At 36.9% G+C, this 21694-nt stretch overlaps 1 protein-coding gene across 1 annotated transcript in view; it reads left to right on the plus strand.

The window, feature by feature from the left end:
• gpc5a (glypican 5a) overlaps nucleotides 1-21694 on the plus strand; it is a 142625-nt gene that overhangs the window by 79220 nt on the left and 41711 nt on the right. Inside the window, exon 8 of the mRNA XM_024296262.2 lies at nucleotides 7983-8145. Within this exon, the coding sequence (XP_024152030.1) occupies nucleotides 7983-8145 (163 nt within the window). The remainder of the gene's footprint in view (nucleotides 1-7982; nucleotides 8146-21694) is intronic.

Consider the following 21694-nt stretch of genomic DNA (forward strand, 5'->3'; position numbering starts at 1 on the left):
CCGAAAGGGATAAGTCAAAAGTGAACTACTACTAAGCTAGTAGATTCAAAGATATTTAAAATTTGGAGATTAGGATTTTTGAGTGAATTAATTTCCTCTAAAAAGCCTTACAGCATTTAAAAAAACAGACTATTTGCTGGGATATTGTAACTATTATTGTGATGCTATTTACAGAAAGCAAATGCTGAGGCTTTAATTACTTTGTGACTTTGTGCAAAAATTTGGAGCACATGGTAATTTTCACTTGGGCCTCTAACTGAGTGACCTGCCGCCTGGTTGCTGTTGCTGCTCTTGGTCTGGATAAACATGCTGTCAGTGGTGCTGCTGCAGGAAGGGAGATAGGAAGTGACAGTGTGTGTCTTGGGAGCTGACACATATCCTGACACTTTTTTTTCCCTCTGACTGGCAAATATGATCATTGTAAGGACTCCTCACCGCCCTCCATACATAGTAGAAGGAGTTCAAAGAGAATGCTAATAAGCTTAAAAATCCGGTCGCAGCATGATTCATCCCTTGCATCTACTGAAGGTGTGATTCACTTTGCCACGACACCCTGCACATCTTTAGGAAACACATCCTGTACATGATCATCAGCCTGACGACAAATAAGTATTTGTCGCTTGCTCAAGTGAAACTTTTAAGTCTTTGTGCACTTTTTTACCTGGCAATACGATACATATTGCGATACACGTATCATGATTCGATACATATCCCAGTATGTCCCAAGAAAGTACCAGACAATATTTCACTATTTTTTTAATTATGCCTTCAGAATTATCTGAATATCAATAATTTTTTTAAGTAAAATACAAATCGATACGAGTATCACCAAATAAAGTATCGCAATATTTCACTGAATCGATATTTTCTTACACCACTAATTTGAGCTATCAAACTGCAACTAAACCTTCAGCGGGCAGAAATAAATCCAGTAGTTGATCAGAATTGCTTTTTTGGTTCCCATTTATCTGCTTCACAAGCCTCTACCTTTGAAATAAAAATCATCCAAAAGCTGTTAATTACATAAACAGTTTTTTTGTGTTTGCAGGTATTATTGACTGTTCTTACAACCTGTGGGGAGAAGCTGCTACCGAACGGGTTGGTGCATAATTTAATGCTTCAGTAGCGTTTTCCAGATGGCAGGAGAGGAAAAAAAAAAAAAAGAAGTGTGGGCCGGATGACTGGTGTCCTTGATTATGCTCTGGGCTTTCCTTTTGCAGCGGGTAAAGAAGATATCATGCAGTCATGGCGGGTCTGTGCCAGTAAATTTTTGATGGAGGCTTTACTGTGTTTTGCTGCAGTTCTCATTCTTCTACAGTCAAAAGTGCTAAGCCATATACTGGGATGCATGCTGTCAGAATTTGCTCTTCATGGGGCAGTGAAGACAGATGAGTCAGTTTGCCTCAATAGGTAATGCGAGCACGGTGGGTATGACCAGCAAGTTTGTGCTGCACATAGCACAGACTTCAGAGATTTAAACATTGATGTGGGAATGTTTCAGACTAGTAGAATACAGATTTATGTAGACATTAGTTTTGCTCAATCGGTTATTTGTAGCTAAATGAGCAAAATGTCTTAAATTTGTAATTATAAATTGTTTTGCACGTCCTCCATGAGAAAATCTGGACCAAAAAGGGTTAACTCTAGGACATCCGTACATATTTTTAGTCAGATTTAAAAAGGAAGAAAAATCAAAGCAACATTTTTTGCCAATTTTCCTAACATTTTCTTCCTGTCCAGCATTTGCATTTAAGCGCTCTGTTTACAGGGCTCTCACAACAGGGTGGTCAAATCAAAGAAACGAGACGTTATTTTTCCCATTGACACGGGAATTACATTATCAGCCACATAAGAGCACATCCACACTGCTGCACACCTCCACAAAACCCCTTTTCAGCCTTAATGGCTTCACTGAGCAGATCAGTGACCTCAAACATGACATTCAGTCATTCTTGAGAGAGTAGGAGCTAGGTAGCTGAGTGACGGGTGGATTGAGAGAACGATGGCGAGAAAAGAAATGCAGCTATAACAGACTGAAGCCTGTAAAACCTTTCTGAAACAATATTCTGTCTCACAATATCAGAGACTTAGCTTTTTTACTTTAAATTATAGAAGTAAGAACATCTGTCACGCTGTGGTTAAATGAATTAACTAAATGGATGGTTGTTGAGAGTAATGTGAATGAGTGATTTGGTTGTCAGTGGTTATGAAAGGCATAATTCTTTCTTTTTTTTGCAGTCTGTGAAATTTTGTTTTGAAAAAAGACATTTGTTTTTCTGTTCAGAGCTACAGATTTCTTAAGAGATTCTGAGAACAATTTTACAAATATAAACACCCTATTTGACCACTATAGGTGGTCTATCATGTTTTCTTAAAGTCCCACTTTGTTCATATTTTGATATTTTTTTTAAAGCGTTCCCAGTGGTGTTTTTTATGATTATGCTGTTTTTAGCAATTTTTTTTAAAAAAAAGTCATTTTGTAGGACATAGTTTCTGCAGTGTCAGAAGTTCTTTAGAAATTCAGCAGTGAGACATGGTGGGACCATTGGCACAGTTAGCCTCAGCTTATTTCCCATCAACCCCTTGTTTACATTTTCTCCTTCTAGCTAACAACACCGCACAGCCCCAAGCTAATATTAGCAGTGCAACAAAAATGCTGAACAATATTGGTGCTATCCAGCTGTAGTTTTTAGCCAAATTCCAGCTCAGAAGAGGAAAACAAAGACTTTAAAGGGTCTATTTGTCTGTGAGTGGATGCATCAGAATGGTGCAGAGCAGGTTGTGGTCTGCCAATTGTGGCTTTTTCAAGATGTATTTTTTTAGGTCTGCTTCTGATTGACCTTGTTTTAAATAAAGAAATTCACAGAAATACAGTTTTATTGTTAGTTTTCTTTATATATGTCTTCTATCATACGAAAAATGCTACAAGAACATGCTAAAAACACCATTTTCATTGCAGTGGGTCCTTAATGCAGTATGTTAACTGGAAAACAACAGCTCATTAGCATTTAGGACAAAGTGCATCTAGGGTTGTGTGGAACATGATGCAGGTGCTTGGCCTGAAGTATCGCACCAAGTGGCATTTCGACCTAATGATGATACACGAGGAAAGGTTTAGGGGTCACCGCTGACCTGAGAATTCATCTTAACTAGAGGCTAATAAGATTTAAAAAAGGTTACATCAATATTGGTGGCATTGAGTCTTGCTTTGTTGGTTTCTGAGTTCGGTGTGAGATTTATTTTTATTTTGGTGCAGAACAACGTTTGCATGTAAACAAGTTGTTTAAGTACCAAAGTAATTTGGTAAAAAGCTGAAAAGCTTGGGCTATACTGTTACTGAGTTACAGAAAATAATAAAATTAATGTAAATTCAGTGATCAAATAGATTCCGTGGTGGAGCTAGAAGATTTTACCTGAGACTGGAAGGGTGGCAAACGAAAAGATTCATTTAAATATGATGTTAATTTTATTTTATATTCTTTTTAAATTGATTATTATTATTTTAAATTATTCATAATTTAATGTTATTTTTGTTTTGTTATTTTTGCAATTATTAAAGAAGCTTGTATTGATCATTTCTTAATCTTTTTCAATAATTATATTGATTTTGACTCAGAAAATGGGGGGGCAAGTGGGGAGGGCAAGCTTTATGGTGCCCCCCTTTTCCCCTGTAGCTAAATAGATTCATTTCTAAATAATAAATTGTCCTTATGCTAAAATTCTATGAAGTTTCACCACATTTGTTTTGTTATAAATGAACGGTGGGGACATTCTTTTTGTATTTATTATTTATTTTTAACAAGAGTAATTAAAGGTGTTGGATAAATAAGTAGGGGTGGGTGTGGTGTTATTTTCCTGGCATTTTTTTTTTTCAGGCAGATGGTTTAGGAATATCTCAAACTAAAAGGAGCAGAATTTATTTTTAAGAACAGAAATCCACTTCCTTTTTTTAGAATAATTTTGGGAGCTATTTTGCATTTTTAAAGGGTTTTTAAATGGTATATTCACTAACATCAATTTGTTTTTGTTTGAAAATGGCAGATAAAATATACATATGACAATTTTATGGACATTTTCTTTAAAATAGTCACAATTAGTTAGATTAAACATTAAAAAATCAAAAGAATAATTTCATTAAAAAAAAAGTTAGTTTTATGTTGTCGCTTTGTTTTTAAAAGTGATTATTACAGACTGACTGACTGCACTCACAAAAAGAAGTAGGCTTATCTGGAGGGTGTTGCTGGTCGAAGGAGAGACAAAGGTCCCATTGGTCCCCATTGTGTGACCGAAAAGAAAAAAAAAATCCCTGTGTCATTCACATCAACTAATAACCCCGTCAGGATTTCACTCTAACGTGTATCAGTGAGACCGATGCAGCTGATCAATCAAAATCAATATGCAACATTTACCTTGCATCTGACTGACAGCTTTGGTCATACATATTCCCATGGAAATTTTGAAACACACGAACTAATATTCAATTTATTGAATAACAATGTTTAGCCTATGCACATAAATGATGCAAACCGATCCCACTTGAGGCTGCAGCTCACATGACAACTCTGTTAATGAATTTTGTTCTCGCTTATGACAGATTTTTGATTTATTTTGAATATTTAAACTGAGGTTTGATTAGATTTTCTACATTTTTGATCACTTGTTTGTTCTTAAACTACCCTGATTGATGAACATTCTGTTTCTAGGCATTAGTGTTAATCACACATCCAATACTGCTTGATTAACTTTACCTCCTAAAAATACCTATTGCTGTGTTTTTGTTTTTCTTCTACAAAGTGCTTTACCTTTCTGATCCTTTAGTTATAATTTAATCACAGGCACTTGTTTATGGAAAACATTTCTAAATACTTTTGTGTCTTAAGCCTGTGTCACACAGCTGAAAAGTACAATTTGCTCATTGTTCACTTATGTAGTTTCATTCTTTCGGGATTGATTCGTGGTGTGCGTAATTCACAAGTGTTTCTTGCATTAGTCAGTGTGCGCAGATCTCACGATTGGCAGATTGTGTGACGGGTATATAAATCGGCAGATCTTTTATCCCTTCAGCACCCCCTTGTATTTAGTTGTCCGTAATGATGGGAATTTAAGACATTCACAATGTTTTAGTGTTTTTATGATTTGGCAGCTTTCCTAGAGGTAATAAATGGCATGTCAAAGAAACTGAGAAGCTTTTACGTTCCTTTCAAAAGGGGAAACAGTAGTGAAATATATACTTTACTGATGACCACCAGACAGTCGTGAGTAATCATCGAGATGTTAAAGGCCGCACAGAGAAGAAAGGATACAAATTAGCTGTGAAAAGGTTAATCAAGAAGCTAGAGAAAAGGGAAGGAGGAACAAAAGTGTGGTTTAGACAGATGTCGGGGGGAAAGGGAAGCTGAAACACATTTGTCCCTGAGTAAGACCCACAAGTTGAAGCATCAAGGTTGAGTCAATAAATCAAATAAAGGTTTTTAAAGACAGATGAAATGAGAAGGACTCTCGATGGAGCAGAGGCAATATGTTAGTGGGATCGCTTATCGACAAAGTACTTCATGCCAAGTTAGGCAAAAAGTGGTGGAGGAGATGAGCTGCTTCAAACTTTTTTGGGTGAAGACTGAGGAAGATACAGTGTGGTATATTTGACAGCAAAAGAGCCTGATATAAAAAAAAAACATGCATATTTGATAGGATGCACAAAACAAGTTCCCCTAAATTTGTCTGTTAAACATCCAAAGTGCACTCTAAATTGCACATTTTGCTTTCAAAGTCACTTTTAAAACTTACTGAGCCTAAAAAAATGTTTTATAGTAAATATATACAACTCGCTTGAATAACTGGCTTAAAAGGCCTTTAATTTTTGACATCACTTATTGCATAATGAACAGCAAAAATGAAAGTTGAAGTGGATCAATTGTGCAGTGATGATTATTTGAGAAAGTAAAAAAAAAAACTAGATAGTTTTGTTGAATACTACCATGTGGCAATCCATCTGTCAATCAATCAATCAATCAAAAAAAAAAAAGCATCCAAAATAATTGTTTTGATAAAGTCAAAGCGACTGAGGACCCCCATAAAAATAAGTAAATTAACAAATAAATAAGGTCTTCCACTGGTCAGCACAGTAGTGGTGCCTCTAAAACCAGCCTTTACTAAATATGTGTGGAGCTTCCCTATTGGACACTTTAATGTTTGCTTTTAATATGAAAATGGTAAAATGAGCTGCTCCCTTAGAGATAGGGGGAGGAGCTCTGTCACCCGGACGAGGAGCCAGTTTAGGGCATCTGATGCCTCCTGAACGCTTCTCTGGTGGGATGTTGCAGGCATGTCCTACTGAGACACCAAGAAAGACCCAGAGTCTACGTCTCTTGACAGACCTGGAAACACACCCCGGAGGAGCTGGAGGAAGTGGCCGGGGAGAGGGAAGTCTGGGCATCTTTGCTTAAACTGCTATCCCTGTGACCCGGTCCTTGATAAGTGCACAAATTGGATGGATGGATGGGTGGATGGATGGAGGGGGGGCTAGTCGGATCCCATCTTTTTTTGTTAAAATTGTATGTTTGACAACCGCTCCATCATCTTTCATATCCACCTCAACCATTTCATGTTTATGAGGCCATTGTGCTGTCAGCAGAATACACACCAGTACGAGTTTGGCAGTCTGTCCCTCACAGCCTCTCAGAAACATGGAGCTAAAATTCTATATTCAGTCAATCCCCCTGATCAGGCTACAATTATGTGCTACAGAAACACATTATTCTCTATTATGTGGCAATCAGTTGGCAATGTTTCTGCCAGAGTTGGAAAGAAAACTATACCAATTACTAGCTTTGACTGCCCGTGGAGCTGATCCTCTCCATCATCTAACCTGTCACAGTTTAGCATCAGAGACCACGCACACGCTCAGATATGTCCCGACTCAGGCGCGGCAGCGACCCTGACTCTGTCTCTCTCCCCTGTGTGCTTTCAACCACAGCAGTAACTAATTATCATATTCACTACCTTTCTGATCTACACAAAGCATTCTCTCTTGTTTCCATCGATGCATCATGAATTTAAATGAGCCAATTAGTGTGTGCAATCCCCCCAGTGTCGAATTCACAAAGTCTTTAATTGAGATTCTGCAGCAGAGACTTTCTACAGAAACTTGAGCTGCCCTTTACACCAGCGGGGCCAAGGAGGATCAACATCATGTAACTCATCACTTACAGCTGCTGTGTCTACAGAAGACTGAAGGTGCCCAAATGAATGGAAATAAATCAAAACTGCAAATGTTTTCAGAAGATATGGTAAATTAAAGTACGAAACAAGTCAAAATACCTGATTTATGCAAACAATATTCATGAAACTTTGAGTTAACAAATTATCCCTATCAATCAGATATTTTAACTTTTGGATTTTTCTTTTGACATTTATGAACATTATCTAATGCATAAACATATTTTGTGTTTCACCTTTGAAGTGTACTTTGTTTTATTATTTTATTTCTGATAATCCACTACTTGTGAATTGGCAAAAACTTTTATTTGCAGCATTTTCGTTTTTGCAGCAGCATTTCTTTTTATTTGTTATGTTTCTTTTATTTGCAGCAGCATTTAAACTGAATTTCCCTGCAGGGATAAATAAAGTTGATCTTGAATCTTGAATCTTGAATTTCTGGTTATTTACAGCATTTTTTTTATTTGTAGTTATTATTTTTAGTTTTTGGGCTGTTACTTTTATTGTGATGTGATGGTGAGTCTCAGCCACCGTAAGTAACAGAATCTGAAAGCAGAAGCTTTTGGTCAGTGCACTTTAGGTTTTTACTTCTGGACCAAACCATAGGATCAAAGCCATTCGAAGTTTTTGTGTAAAGTACTTTGTGTGTTTTGTGTAAAGTACTTTGCATTACATTGTGTATCAAAAGTGCTATATAAATAAAGATTGATTTGATTTATTTATCCTTAAATGTATATTTATTGTATCCTTTTTTTTTTCAAAACCAGTTGTTACAGGGGAAGTCCATCCCTAAGCTGGGCTCCTTGGATCAGATTGAGACAGGAAGTGGAGACACAGAGGGACGCTACAGCGGCGAGTGCGATGATGAGGACGGCTGTGCCGGTTCAGGAGGCGGCGAGTCAAGAACCAAAGTTTCCAAAGTTCACAAAAGTAAGTTTGAATGTTTTAGCATTTTTTATTAAGCTGTTAGCTGTTTTAGCTTCAATGCTAACTCCTACAACAAAAACAAACTGAGCATATTTTCAGAGAAAACAGAGACTCACACTGTAATGACATAAATAGCACGAGTAAATTATATTCCTAAAATACATTAAATGCAGTCGTTGCAAAATACATAAATATTTTTATTCATGCTTTTCAGTCAACAACTGCATTCTGTTTTTTAAAAAATCTTGATAAAAAGTTTTTGATGAGAAGAGACAGCCAGAGCTGGTGTTTTGTAACACTATATTTTAATAAGACTGGCTTCAATGCCTGTTTTATGGCAGCTGTAATAATAGTCATTAAGGATAATAGTTGCTATGGGGACATTATTGCAATCAAGGCCTGTAACTTCAAAAATTATTGCTCCTTGGTGGTTCAATAACCCTCCGTGAATCACAATGACAGAGCTTTCCTCTTCATTTTGTTACCTTTCACACTTCTCCCCTGGCACGCCGATTCCTCCTATCCTCTCCTCTATCCTCTCCACTCCATCAAACATGCTAACAACCTGATTAATCACCCTTCTCGTTTTGCCTATGGCGTTTGCGCGGAAGCGGGGGTCATCCAAACACACTGTTCCGTCAGTGAAAATGTTTCCTCTGCCGCTTGTCAGTCTGACTCGCGGCTTCGGCAGCTCAGACTCAAGAAAGCTGCTTAACAATCGCTCATCTGAAGCTGTCGGGGGCTCTGACATTTATCACCTGCTGCAGCTGAGCCGCCCTTTCCTTGTCATAGGCCAGATCAGCCTGTCTTCTATATTTATGACCCACTGTCTGTTGTTACCCCTGTTGAACATCTGTCCTTTGGTGCCTGACCCTTCCACTGCCACTAAAGCTCTCCCCCCTCACTGCACAATTCAGCATTCACAGCAACAACATGCTGCTAAAGGTTTTGGTTGGGATTTTTTTCCAGTTTCTGTAGAATGGGTCAATAAAAGTGCAAGTCCATTGTTGAAAAAATGTTTCAAAACTCACAGCTTTTCTCACACATAACTGTTTGGTTCAACCAAAGTGTTTTTGCTCAGATACTTGGTTTGGCAGATATGAAAGTATATTGAAGTGTGGTGAACCTGAAGCTACGACCACATGTATGCATATTTTAGGCTTCTGCATTCAAAAGACTCACATTCACTTATATTTACGCAAGACCGTTTGCTGGCTCTAATTGTGTAGCCATTGAGCATTCATTTAACCTGGATGAACTTTGACCAATCAGGGACTCAGATTTGGCAGTGACGTTTCATTGGAGTACTTTTACATTCATGGAAGTGCAAAACATTTGAAAATTGATCATGAAGGAGAAATTAATAATTGCGATTTGTTCTATATATGACACCAAATCTTTCATATATCGTAAAAGAGCTGTGAAAGAAATAGCCTGGAGCGAGTTTCATCAGATTTGCACCGCTTTGACATTTTCACACTAAGTCTCTTGCAGCTGTGGGTGGCAGATGCGCTAGTTTTAGGTAGCGGTAGTCCAGTGTGAACACTATGGGTATGTGGTTTCACATCACATACCTGGTGTGAACGTAGCCAAGGAAACTCGGAAAATGAAGATCTTAGTATTGAGGCCTTAAACTGTAGGTACCTGAATAAAACAGATTATCTTAGGGACCAAAAAACGAGCACATTCACACTTTCTGGTTTGATTCATAAATTGGCAAATACCATATCGACCTTACAGAATCCTAACACATAAAAATTGCTTTCTTGCTCAACATTCTACACCACATACTTTTAAATCTTTATTTGATTGGAAAGTTAGTGGTAAATAACACTAATTATAGTTTTAAAAGACAATATTATTTTCTGAGATGGTTGTACCACATGGAAAACTTTTTACTGAAGTAAAGGTGTTGTTGAATCTACCTCACAGCAGCATAAAGTATACGTCGTCTTCCTGTCACTTCCTCTCGCCTCACAAAACTATCGATTAACTTTTTGGAACACAACATCATCTGGACCTTCCTGTGACCCCACAGCAGCCGAAACGCAACAACAGAGAACAGACTCACTGAACTGCATGGATTACCTTGAAAGATGTTTTGATGGGATTTCTATGCATCTTTATGTTCTTTTTTATTCACATTTCCAGGTTTTCATTTTGATAGCTGCCATGGATGCAGTTCAGATATTTTTAAGCCACTTTTTTCTTTTTTTTTTTAGCAGAAGAGCTCATAATCCAGGTGGCTTGAGATTAAGTCACTGTTGAGAACGTTCTGTGCATGTGCTAAAGCTTCAAAGCAGGAGGCTTCAGAGAAAAAATACAGCGTGATACTTGCAAACTAAAAAAAGATGCATGCAACTTAAACTTAAGAAATATAACCATGAACAGGTTGAATCAGAGGTAGTGTAAATAATATAACCAAAAGATAATCAACAAAATAAAAATGTTCTCTTTGATTCATAAATTCATAATTGTACAGACTAGGTGAAAAAAAAATGAATAAATAAACCATTTGGTCTGTAGTGGGTCCTAAAAAATAAAACTAAACATCAGTTTCAACATTTATTTTTGTACATTTAAATAGGAGAAACTAAACCAAAATTTAAAGTATAGAAATAACTGAGCACTCTTATTATTCACAAGTTTGTTTGTTTTTTATTTATACTAAACAACCTACCATTATTATTACCAAACTTGTATCTTCTAACAGTTGTCTTAGCATTTATTTAAAAAAAACAATATCACACATTAACCACACATTTAAAAAAAGAGTGTCAGTTGTTGGAGATTGGCTATTTTTCTCCTAACAGATTTAATAGTGATGGATAACACGGTTCATCTGGTAGTAAAACAACCTTATGGCACCATATATACAGCGGTCGAGTGCAGAGTTTTTAACATGATCATGTGTCTTTCTGGCAACAATTTGGCCCCTCCTTCCCTAATCAAAAGAGATAAATAACCACTGAATATTGCATTTTCATGGTCTTAAATATTATTAAAGTTTATGATTGCATAACAGCAAGATGTTTAGATTCTACACAAGCCCAAATCATCACCCTTCCTCCACTGTGCTTGTGAATGATTTAAGGTGTTTTTACATTTATGGGGAATTTGCTTTTCGCTAAATGTGTGAAAAACAAGGATTTTGTAGTACTTTGCCTCATTACAATATCCTACAAGTTTTCTTTTTAAAAAGTATAGTTTTACTGCAAAAACTGTTAGCATTACAGCCTCAGAGCAAGATTTATATCCTGACAGGGTCCTATGTAAGTGGAGTTTGCATGTTCTCCTTGTGCATATGTGGGTTTCTCTGCACACGTCGACTTCCTCCCAGAGTCCAAAGAGCTTTGTAGGTTAATTAGTATCTCTAAATTGTCCCTTAAGAGTCAATGTAAGTTCATGGGTCTTTGTGTGGCCCTGAAATGAACTGGAGAACTGTCCAGGGTCTACCCTACCTTCACCCCAAAGTCTCTGATTGGCTCCATCAACCCTTGTGACCCAGCACTGGACCAAGTGGGAATAGAAGACAGACGGACGTGTTGCTTTTCATATCAGATCTTTTTTTTGCCTTAATCTGTTTAAAAAAATGCTTCAAAAGTAAAGGGTAAAATTGCTGTAAGTGACATTTACTGGTCTATAGTTTGTTACTATACTACATTAACACATTTGAGTTTTATTTATTGTTCAAGCTTGTAAACAGACGCACTTCAAGCTGGAATTTTATCACAGAAATAGCAGTCACTCAATGCAGATTGGCTGGAGTGATAATGCCATCTCATCATCAGATACAGAGCTTAAAGACCATGTATAATTTAATTGGATTTTTTCCTCTGCAATTATTCCTAATCCTTTTCTTTTGTGTCTTTGATGTTTATCTGCAGAACACCCTGAGGATAAATCAGTTTGATAATGGAATCAGATGGGATGAGCTCAATACTGACAATACAAGCTTGATTTAAGGGATTATCCTTATTATGCATAATTAGTCATGTGTGAAAATGTAATGTGTGACAAGATGCAGTGATGTGGGATATCCACTTTAAAGGAATTTCAATGATTAAGAAAAATATATATATAAATTATGACTCAGCATTAATTGACAGACCTGCTCTTTCAGGAAATATGTTTTTAAATAAACATAAAATGCAATTTCTTATCAGGCAAACATCTTATGATGGTCTGGGGAACTGTCAAGGGTGTACCCCAACTTCACCCTTCAGGAGCTGGGTTGACCTCAGCACGTCCAGACCAAAATGGGAAAAAAAAGGAATAAAGCCGCTCTAGAAAAAAAAAAAACTGGATTATTACGAAAATATATAAAAACAATGTAATGTGAGTCACTTTTACCAGAATTTAGAGGATTCCAAAAACAGAGATGTATAAAAGTCATCAGTTAAAAAAAGAAAAATGTCTTTCATATCAGCCCTTATTTTTAAATGTGGAACACATCTACCCACTGGTTCAAACAAACACACCATTCTAACTGTTCTGTTTTAATTACAGCAAACATTCAGACTATACAACGCAGGAATTCTCATTAACAAAATCAATAAAACATTTATTTACTGTGGCGTTGTGTTGTACCAGTCTTGTGAAACCGCGTTTTAATTGCACAATTTAATTAAGAGTCTTTAGACACCTCTATTCTGCCAACTGTACCTTTGATATCCAAAATGTAATTGCTGCCAATGATATTTATTAGGGACTGTTTGTTGATTCTGTGGTATTAGCTGTTCTGAAATGATATAAAATTAATTATATAGGCTGCACACATCTGTGGTTGTGCTGTTGGTGGGTAGAATGCTTTCCTGTAATATTGGGATCTACGTTTGCTAAATCCTAAAACAAACAGTCGCTGGTACAACTGGGTTTTTAGTCACTAAAGACAATATTTTTCATAAATTGATATGATGGTTTGACAGCATAAAATTCATGAAAATGACCACTGTCAAACTTGACAGCCAGTCTATTATTCTATAGAGGATTGTCACCTGAGAAAAAAAAAAATAAAATGTACATTTTGAAAATCTATCAAAAGTGAATCCAGTGCTATTATTTGTTGTTTATCAAACTCTTGCTTCTTCTAAAGTTTGTCAGGCTCACGGTGTTACTGTCAGCAATAGAGTCAGGTTAAATAAAAAAACTCTGTTTCCAGAGATAAATAAGACAGTAAAAGGATCTCCTGTAAAAGTCTTCTCTGTTCTGGGTTTTCTTAGCTACAAACTTTCCCTTTGAGAATTTTAACTGCAGGACTTGTTACTTTTGATTTGTTGTTTTCATCTGAGGACTTATCCACCACTTGGCCAAAGATAGTCCTGTGAGTGATGACTGAGTCACCACAGAGCCATCCTGGATTTACATTGATCTATAGGAGTGTCAGTCCGAACACGGCTGTTCGGGGTTTGGTTTGCCTTTATTTACTGACCTTCCTTGTAAGGATAGTCCCAATAATGATTGTGTTTTTTTATTGTATATAGCATACAAAAAAATCTTCATTTAGAAAGAAAAAAGCAAAATAAATAAATTGTACATTATTTTCAATGTTTTATACTACAATATAGATTTATTAAGATCACTGTAACTAATTGAGTTTTTCTCTCTAATCATTCTTTGCTTTAAAGTTTGTGTTAAATGCATTGTGCAATTTGTGTAGCTTTGGAAAAGGTTTTGGATGCTTGTTGACTGATGATACTTTTATTAAAGAAAAAAAAAGAATAAAACAATTTAAAAATAAAACAAGAAAATAAATTAACCAACAAAACTCATGCAGAAATTTGCTCTAAAAAGTACAAATTGGTAACCAATACTTCTTATTGAAAATGTTTTTTTTAATACTTATTTGAAAATAATATGATATAACAGTTTCTGAAACGTAAAGAATATTTTGTTTAATCCAAGAGTGGAATTACAAAGAGACTTCTTTTTAAAACAGAGTGAATTATTCTAATGCTAAGACATACCCCAATTCATAATGACACATTGGTGAATATTAAGCTTTTTAAATTCATTGACAAATGGTAGCTTTGTTTGAAGATATTTAAAAATGACATGTAGTGTTTGAGCCTCTTAAAACAAATATTCAATAACTTAAATAAAAAAATGCCTCAATGCATTTCTGTGCAATTGTGAACCTCATGCATGCACAAAAATGCATTGAATCCAAATGGAAAAAAATAAATTAGGGTAATTTTCAAATCATATTTTACTGTAAATAGAATTAAAATCCCACTTTTCCATCTGAAGAATATATATTGATCAACATTTATGTTCAAAACGTTCAGGTTGCAACAGGATGCATTTTTTCAGGAAATCCCTTCAATGGTTGGTTAAGCCCATACGGGTGCTGCAGGTTTTTGGGTTGTCCTGGCCCGTGGAGGGATGCAGACAGCTGTGTCTTGCAGTTCTTTGAGGCTTGTTGAAAATGGAAAGTACGATTGTTGTGTGTATCTAGAAGTATTTTTGAGGCAAATGTAAGTTGCACACACTTATGATGTATGGGTGACGCTGTCGTAGGATGCACTTATGCCACACACTAGTCAATAGTGTGACAACTACCCTTACGGGTAGATATGTACTGGATGAAAATGGACAAAAGTGTATGGAACATTTAGTGAGCCTGTTTTTAACATGTGAACAGCACTTCCCTTGTGCTGTTCACAGGATTTTGTGGCGTCAAAGAAAAAGAAAAATTCCTTTAGCACGCCTGTGTCTCACCTGCTTTACCCTAACGTGTATGCCATGTTGTATGCCGCAGACAGCTCCTGTAAGGGCAGTTGTGACCAAACCATTAGATAAGAAGAACCCAAGCGACCTGTTGGTTTTTCTAAAAGATTGTCTTTAGAACAATCTGTTTTACATCCCTTTCCTCTTTGGATAATATTTACAGCAATATTGAACAAAAGTGCCTGAAAGCTCCACAATGTAGTCATGACGCATTTTACTCTGTGACATATAAAGGCTTTGAGGGACATATTACATCTTACTTTTGATGTACTTCATGACAAAACCCACCAGTTATGGAAAGTATTTGAAGATAAAAGGTTTTTCTAAACCTGAGTGACAAACCAGCTGAAGTGAGTTACAGTGCTAAACAGCATCGCTTTACGATAGAAAAAACAAAACAAAAAAAGTATTTTTACTTTTAAAACCCATTCTCAAATTTCATTGACCTTTTCACAGCACCTCCAGTGGAGAGTATCTAAGAGCTTTTTGATGCTCCAAAGCCAGCAGACAGCTTGAGGCCTCTTATCTGGACTGGCATCGTTTTGCTGCAGACTCTGTGACGGGCCGTGCCCCGAGTGCAGTGTGGCAAAAAGACATCTGTCAGACACAGTGGCAGCAGGAGAGACGCAAATCGATTTCTTACAAGTACTGTAAGCACAATGGGAGCAATGGGAGAACTTTCTTTATCAGGATTCTTATTAACTAATAGTGTCTCATCAGGAGACTTTTAAATGTTACCCGAGCTTCACCTTCATGAGATGGGAGGTGTTGCATTTGACATTTAATTTAATTTCGTTTTTTCCCCTGCTGAGGATTGATATGATGTAATCCATGTTTTTTGGTTTTATTCAAAGTTCTTGTAAACATAAATCCGAGTTAAATAAGAAGTCCAAACATCATGAGTACATCAGTGCTGCCATTTTTTTTTCTTTTATTGGGAGTGCTTGTTTTTTCCAACTAGGCCCTTGAGCATCTGGCTGTGCCCATTAGAAAGATCTTAGCAATCATTACAGCTTTACAGCAGCTTTGGTCACATGCGGTGACTCTTGCCCCCCTCTAAACCCATAATAAATGTTTTAAAATTGTTTCCTGCTGTACCATCTAAGCCTTGGAGCAGCGAGCTTTACTGTAGAAACTCCAAAATGGATTTATGGCTACATTAAACTCACCTTACAATTGATCTCGGTAATTGAGCCTTTTAAAATCTGGTTGTACACAGTGTTATTCGATGAATGCAAGTGGTTAATCAAACCCCACAGTGATTTGAGGTTTTAAAGTCACACTCCGATCTTTTGATTCATTCATTCTTTGAGTTTGTTAGGAATTTGTGTCTGAATTGTTGGAGTAAGCCGGCCCCACAGCCTTTCACACATCATAACCGTAATATTATTGGTGTAACGTAAATGGAGAGCAATATTGGAGCCAGATGCCAGCTCCGATGTGGAAAACGAGGATGTACATGGATCTATTTTTCTACAAGTGGATAGAATGGAGCATAGCACGGAGTTTGTGGCTTGCCGTTGTAGCTTCTATGTCACACCTACAAGCTTTTCCAAATGTCTTTTTCCTGTCTGCTCCTGATTCACCACAATCTCAAAAAAAAAGAAAGAAAAAAACAGACATGCAATTTGAAGTTCAGTTTTCTGTATAAGCATGAGAATGTTAAAAACACCCAAAACCCAATTTTCACCAGAGTGGGTCTTTAATGTGCAGCTAATAAAGCCTCTTTTCTGATATAATTGACACCTTGAATAACCTGATTTATGGACTTAGTTTCTAAAAGAGCAAATATTTTTTTTTACCCCAAAAATGATAACTAAAGTACATCATTAGTGGCTAAATGACCAATTAGAAAACGACTGGAAAACATCCACCTTTTTTCTCCTCTCAAGGGGAAAGTGGGCAACATTCTAACAGTAAATTCACACTGAAATGATCCACACCTACTGTTTAAAGGGCTTTAAACAGAGCTTCATTCTGAATTCAAAGCACAAATGAACCACTGGGTAGCAAAAGTCTCCCAGCCAGACGGCCAAACACAAGAGGGACCAATACCGATCATAAAAGATCTTGACGAGGGAATAACTCCATCCAACTACTGTCCAACATAAGAAAGCACTGTCAGACATCAGAGTCTTGAAGCTGGAGAGACATGTGTGTTAATACATGAGCAAAGATCAGCAGGGGATTGGAAACAACGCCAGAGGCCCAAAGCAGCAGCTGCTGAAGACAGAGCTGTCACTGGCACAGACTGGTCTCCACACAGGCTGGACTTCACAGCATCGCGTTAGATCATACAGAAACGTTCTATGTAGGTAATGTACAGCAGGGTAAAGCCCTGAGATGACACTATAGTTCATCCAAGCTGTATTAACTCGTCTAAAATGTGTATATTTTAAACTATGAATGCATTTAGCATATGTTCTCTTTTCTTGTTAACTTTACATCCGTTATCCTGCTATGTGACTGCCCATCCCCATGTCTACCTGAATGACAGATGACTAACATGCTCAGTAAAGCTATCAGAGGAAATTGTGCACACGCTTTCAAATATAACCACTGTGAGTGAAAGGGAAATAAGGTCTTATTTTTCTGCTTTTATTACATTTTCAGGGCTTTCTTCCCTGACTCCTTGAGCGTTCACACTCACAGAAACGATGACTTTGCAGGCGTTCAAGTACTTAACTTGAGGTATACACTCACTAGCCACTTTGTTGTGGAAAAAAATCTACAAGCAGACTTTGCTATTGTTGTCTGGGCCTGTAGCACACACAGTTTATTAGGTTTTCAGCCCCTGCAACAACAAATTTCAGAGAAAAGGCACAAGCTTTACCTCGGACAAGAATGTAAACCTTTGACCTAAATCATTTGTAAAGCGTACAGAAGTGTTCATGAGAAGAGTAAACAACGTTTCCATCCCAACCCACACACCTCTGAGTTACAGAAAAAAGCTCCATCAGTTTGGAGCTGAGCATTTAGACATGAGGCATAGTCAAGATGACCAGCTGGACATCAAAAAGACAAGGAAAAGTCATTTAAACACATTTGAATTTGGCTTTTTAATGTTTTTATACAAACTAATAAATATATGACTTTTTTTCTAATGAATCAAAATTTTTGTGAAATTTTAACATTGGATTTGGGGTGAAACCGTTTGGATCCATCGTATGTTCAGTCGTAGGTGTCATCGTTGATGCCAGGAGCTTCATGGCTGCGAACAGTGAAAATACCTTCCTTTAAATCCTGTTTTCTCTGGGAAATAGTTTCCTCCCCAGACCAAAAACATGCTTCAAAGGTTGATTGACACCTCTAAATTGTCTTTTAGAAGTGAGTGAGTAAGTGTGTGTGTGTGTGGCCCTGCAATGGACTGGCAAACTGTCCAGGCTGAACTCCACCTTCACCCTTAAGTTGCTGGGATAGGCTCCAGCAACCACAGGGACCCTGCACAGGATTAATAGAAGACGGATGGTTGCACTTATTTTGTTGAGGTTTCTTCCAACAGTGCAGCATGCAGAGCCACAAACCCTAAATGTTACTACATGTTTCTTCTTTTTATGTCTCCACATTTGAATGGCCTCCAAAGACACCACACCTTTTAGAGTGTGCTATATTTGGAAGTCTGTAGTAAGGTACGTTCATACCGGGAGTTCAAAAATGCACTGAAGGCAGATTCTTGAACGGTGCAAATTTCATTAATCTTGCTCACACTTCTATTCCGATATATAAAGCACTTGGTGTCATAAAATCCAAGATAATCACTAATAAATTCAAGTACCTGATTGGTCAACTGGTATAATTTTCAACACACATTCAATGACCTCACATTAAAATCTTCTATAACAAAACATGAACACGGAAGACTGAAACGTGCATTTACACACGTTTACATAGACTTTGCATTGCAAGTGGTCATTTGAACCCCTGATGCCGAAGCTGGTTTGAACAAAGCATCAGGGATGTAGGGGGGGGGGCAACTACAACAACTGTGTCATGTTGTTATCACAAAATTAAACTGTATAAATGACACAAAAAACATGCAGTTTCATTCCTAAATAAGGTTAATTTGATTTAAAAGAATGACTCCTGTTGACATAGAAAATGAGGTTCACAATGTTTTTTTTTTTTTTTTTTGGATTCAAGAATAATAATGAAAAACTCAGTCTTTCCAAGGTAGAGTCTCACTTTGAGTCAAGGACAATCACACATTCACATGTGTGACTGTCAGTTGCAGCAGCATGCAAAGCTATTTTGTGAACTTTAATATTTTCAGGTTTGTTGGGTTGTATTTATGCTCACAGAATATCGATGTTGAAGAGGTTTTTTGCCAATATTTTGGATGCATTTCCTGAAGGTTCTGTGGTTTTGCAGGTTTTGTCCACACATACAAAATGACTGTAACAGTAAAGTTGTTTTGTACAGAGGCCATTCTGACTCCACCAGCGATCATTTCCTCAGTCTGCATCTTTTGGCAGCTTTGAAAGCTCATCCAAACTCTGGTAGCAAATAAACAAGAAAACCTTGGTTTGCCTGAAGAGTTGGGTATCAATAATGATTTCCAGAATCAATAATATTTGATTCATCAGCATTAGCTGACCTATAGGAAATTCCATTAAACGTTAGCATCAAGCTAACAGACTTTAGCTCTATGTGCTAAATTGATTTACATTTTTATGGATCGATTATTGATCTATTAAGCTTGGATCAATTCAAATCACTTCATCGATTTTATCAGCTATAAAACATATTCCCACAAAGTTTGGTCCACTTGAACATTTTAGAAGCCTACAAACAAAAAAAGAGGTTTGAGATTGTTCTGGCATCGTTTTTTTTTTTTCCCCCAAGTCAAACAGTCTGCTCCAACATGAAGGTTGATTTCTACTCTGCTCACACCGGTCTATGCCATCAGGGAATGTCCCATTACCCTAAGCAGGTGAATCCTCCCACTCTACACCATAACATGCTCTAATAGTGGGAAGGATAAACATTGACGGCAACCTCAAAATACAAGACAGACATTTTACTCAGCATATGAAGTTATTTTAGTGGAGTGTTAGAACTCAGAAAGTTCCTGTAATCTCCAAGCTGTTCTTCAGAATGAAACTGGACAACAGGGGTAGATGTTCCACCTTCTTCTTTTTAGTCTTACTTTTTTGACTGATCATGCAATAGTTGGGATGGGAAATGTAGAAATGAGTTCAACATTTGGGCTGTGAGACAAAACGTGAAGTTTTGCCGTGCATGTAATAATACAATGTGTTTTTTTTTTTTTTTTTTTTTTTTTTTTTTTAAGATTATGTCTTAAATTGTCATTCAAAACAAATTAACAAATTCTGGTAGACCAGCAGTGCGTGAGATGACCTTCACTGGCTTTTACAAGTGTTCTGGTTTTTAAAAGTACAAATTTGATTTCCAGAACCAGTAAAGTGGATTAAAGAAACTGTTAACATTTGGTAGATTTGGATCTCATAGAAATCAACCGTTAGCACATTCACATGGCAGAGGCTTCTGATCTTTATCACTCCACTCTCAATAAAACAGCAGAGAACAAAATGTGATTTTTCTGTGAAAACTGGTTCCTGCTATGCATTTTAACCAACTTCCTTGATAATCAGACTTACTGAAACCAGATTACCTAAAAATATCCATCCACCGAGGTTCTGAACCCACTGAATAACTTACAGGGTCATGGAGATATTGGAAATCGCTTGTACCTATAGTGACATCTTATTGTCAAGTTTTCTTTATGTTGTCTTGACATTTTTTTTAAATTACAAATCCATCCTAATTCCCAAAGAGACAACCACTGGCTCTTTCTCATTCACCTTTTATTTAAGGTTCTAACTTAAGCGTGAGATTAGTTCCTGTTCTCGGTCTCATAGCCTCATTGTGAATGCTTCCTGCATTTGTAGCAGGCTTATCTCAGTAATGTGGATAGCTGGGCTTCTTTCGTTAATTCAGTCTGCTTGCAGATATTGGCATTGAATAGGGAGTTATATCTAAAAACACTTAAGTTCAGGCTGTGACTCCAGAATGTGTTAAACAGTAAAGCAGTTTGCCATTGCATGCACGAAAATCATAAACTATGTTTCTTACTTTTTAACCTAACTCTGACAAAATTAGTTTTGTGAACGTTTTATTATCAAAAGTATCGGGTAGCCACATTGAAAAAGTAGATTTCAAACTACTGCTACTATTATTACGACTCAAACTTGAACAATTAGCAGTAGTGGTTGTAGGTATAGGCGGCTGCCTGGGGCAGCAATTCAAAGTGCGATTGGAGAAAAAACAAAAACTGCACCAATTTGGTTTTCTATTATCTATTATATCACGGCATTAGGAGCGGCTGAAAATCAGCAAATTTGCGCTCCCCACGCGCTCCTGTTGGCTGAGAAGGTTCTGGAAAGTTTTGAAGGAAAAAGGGGAGGGGTGGAATCAGTTCAACTGTGGGTCTCTCCCAAATTCAATGGATGGATGGCAGAGGAGGGCATTACTGTAAAAAGTCAGTCATACTGTGACATTCTACAGGTATATACAACTCATGCATTTTTGTTCATTTTTGTGTAAAATGGACAAATAAAAACGGGGAACACAAAGCAATGTGGTCACCAAGGTTACACTTTTGGTGGAGAATTTTATTACCAAGTGCCAGAATGCCAGAGAAATGGACAAAAAAAAGGTCAAAGCCATCTGGTGCCTAATTTAGAACAAAATAGAAAAAAAGAGGAGAAATTAGATAAAAAGGATTTTTTTCTTCATAGCTAAAAATACATGTTTTCTAGTGCCACAACATCAGTGATGAAAAGTTTTTTTTTTTTTTTTTTTT

This window comes from Oryzias melastigma, linkage group LG3, assembly GCF_002922805.2.
Source record: "Oryzias melastigma strain HK-1 linkage group LG3, ASM292280v2, whole genome shotgun sequence".
NCBI lineage: Eukaryota > Metazoa > Chordata > Actinopteri > Beloniformes > Adrianichthyidae > Oryzias > Oryzias melastigma.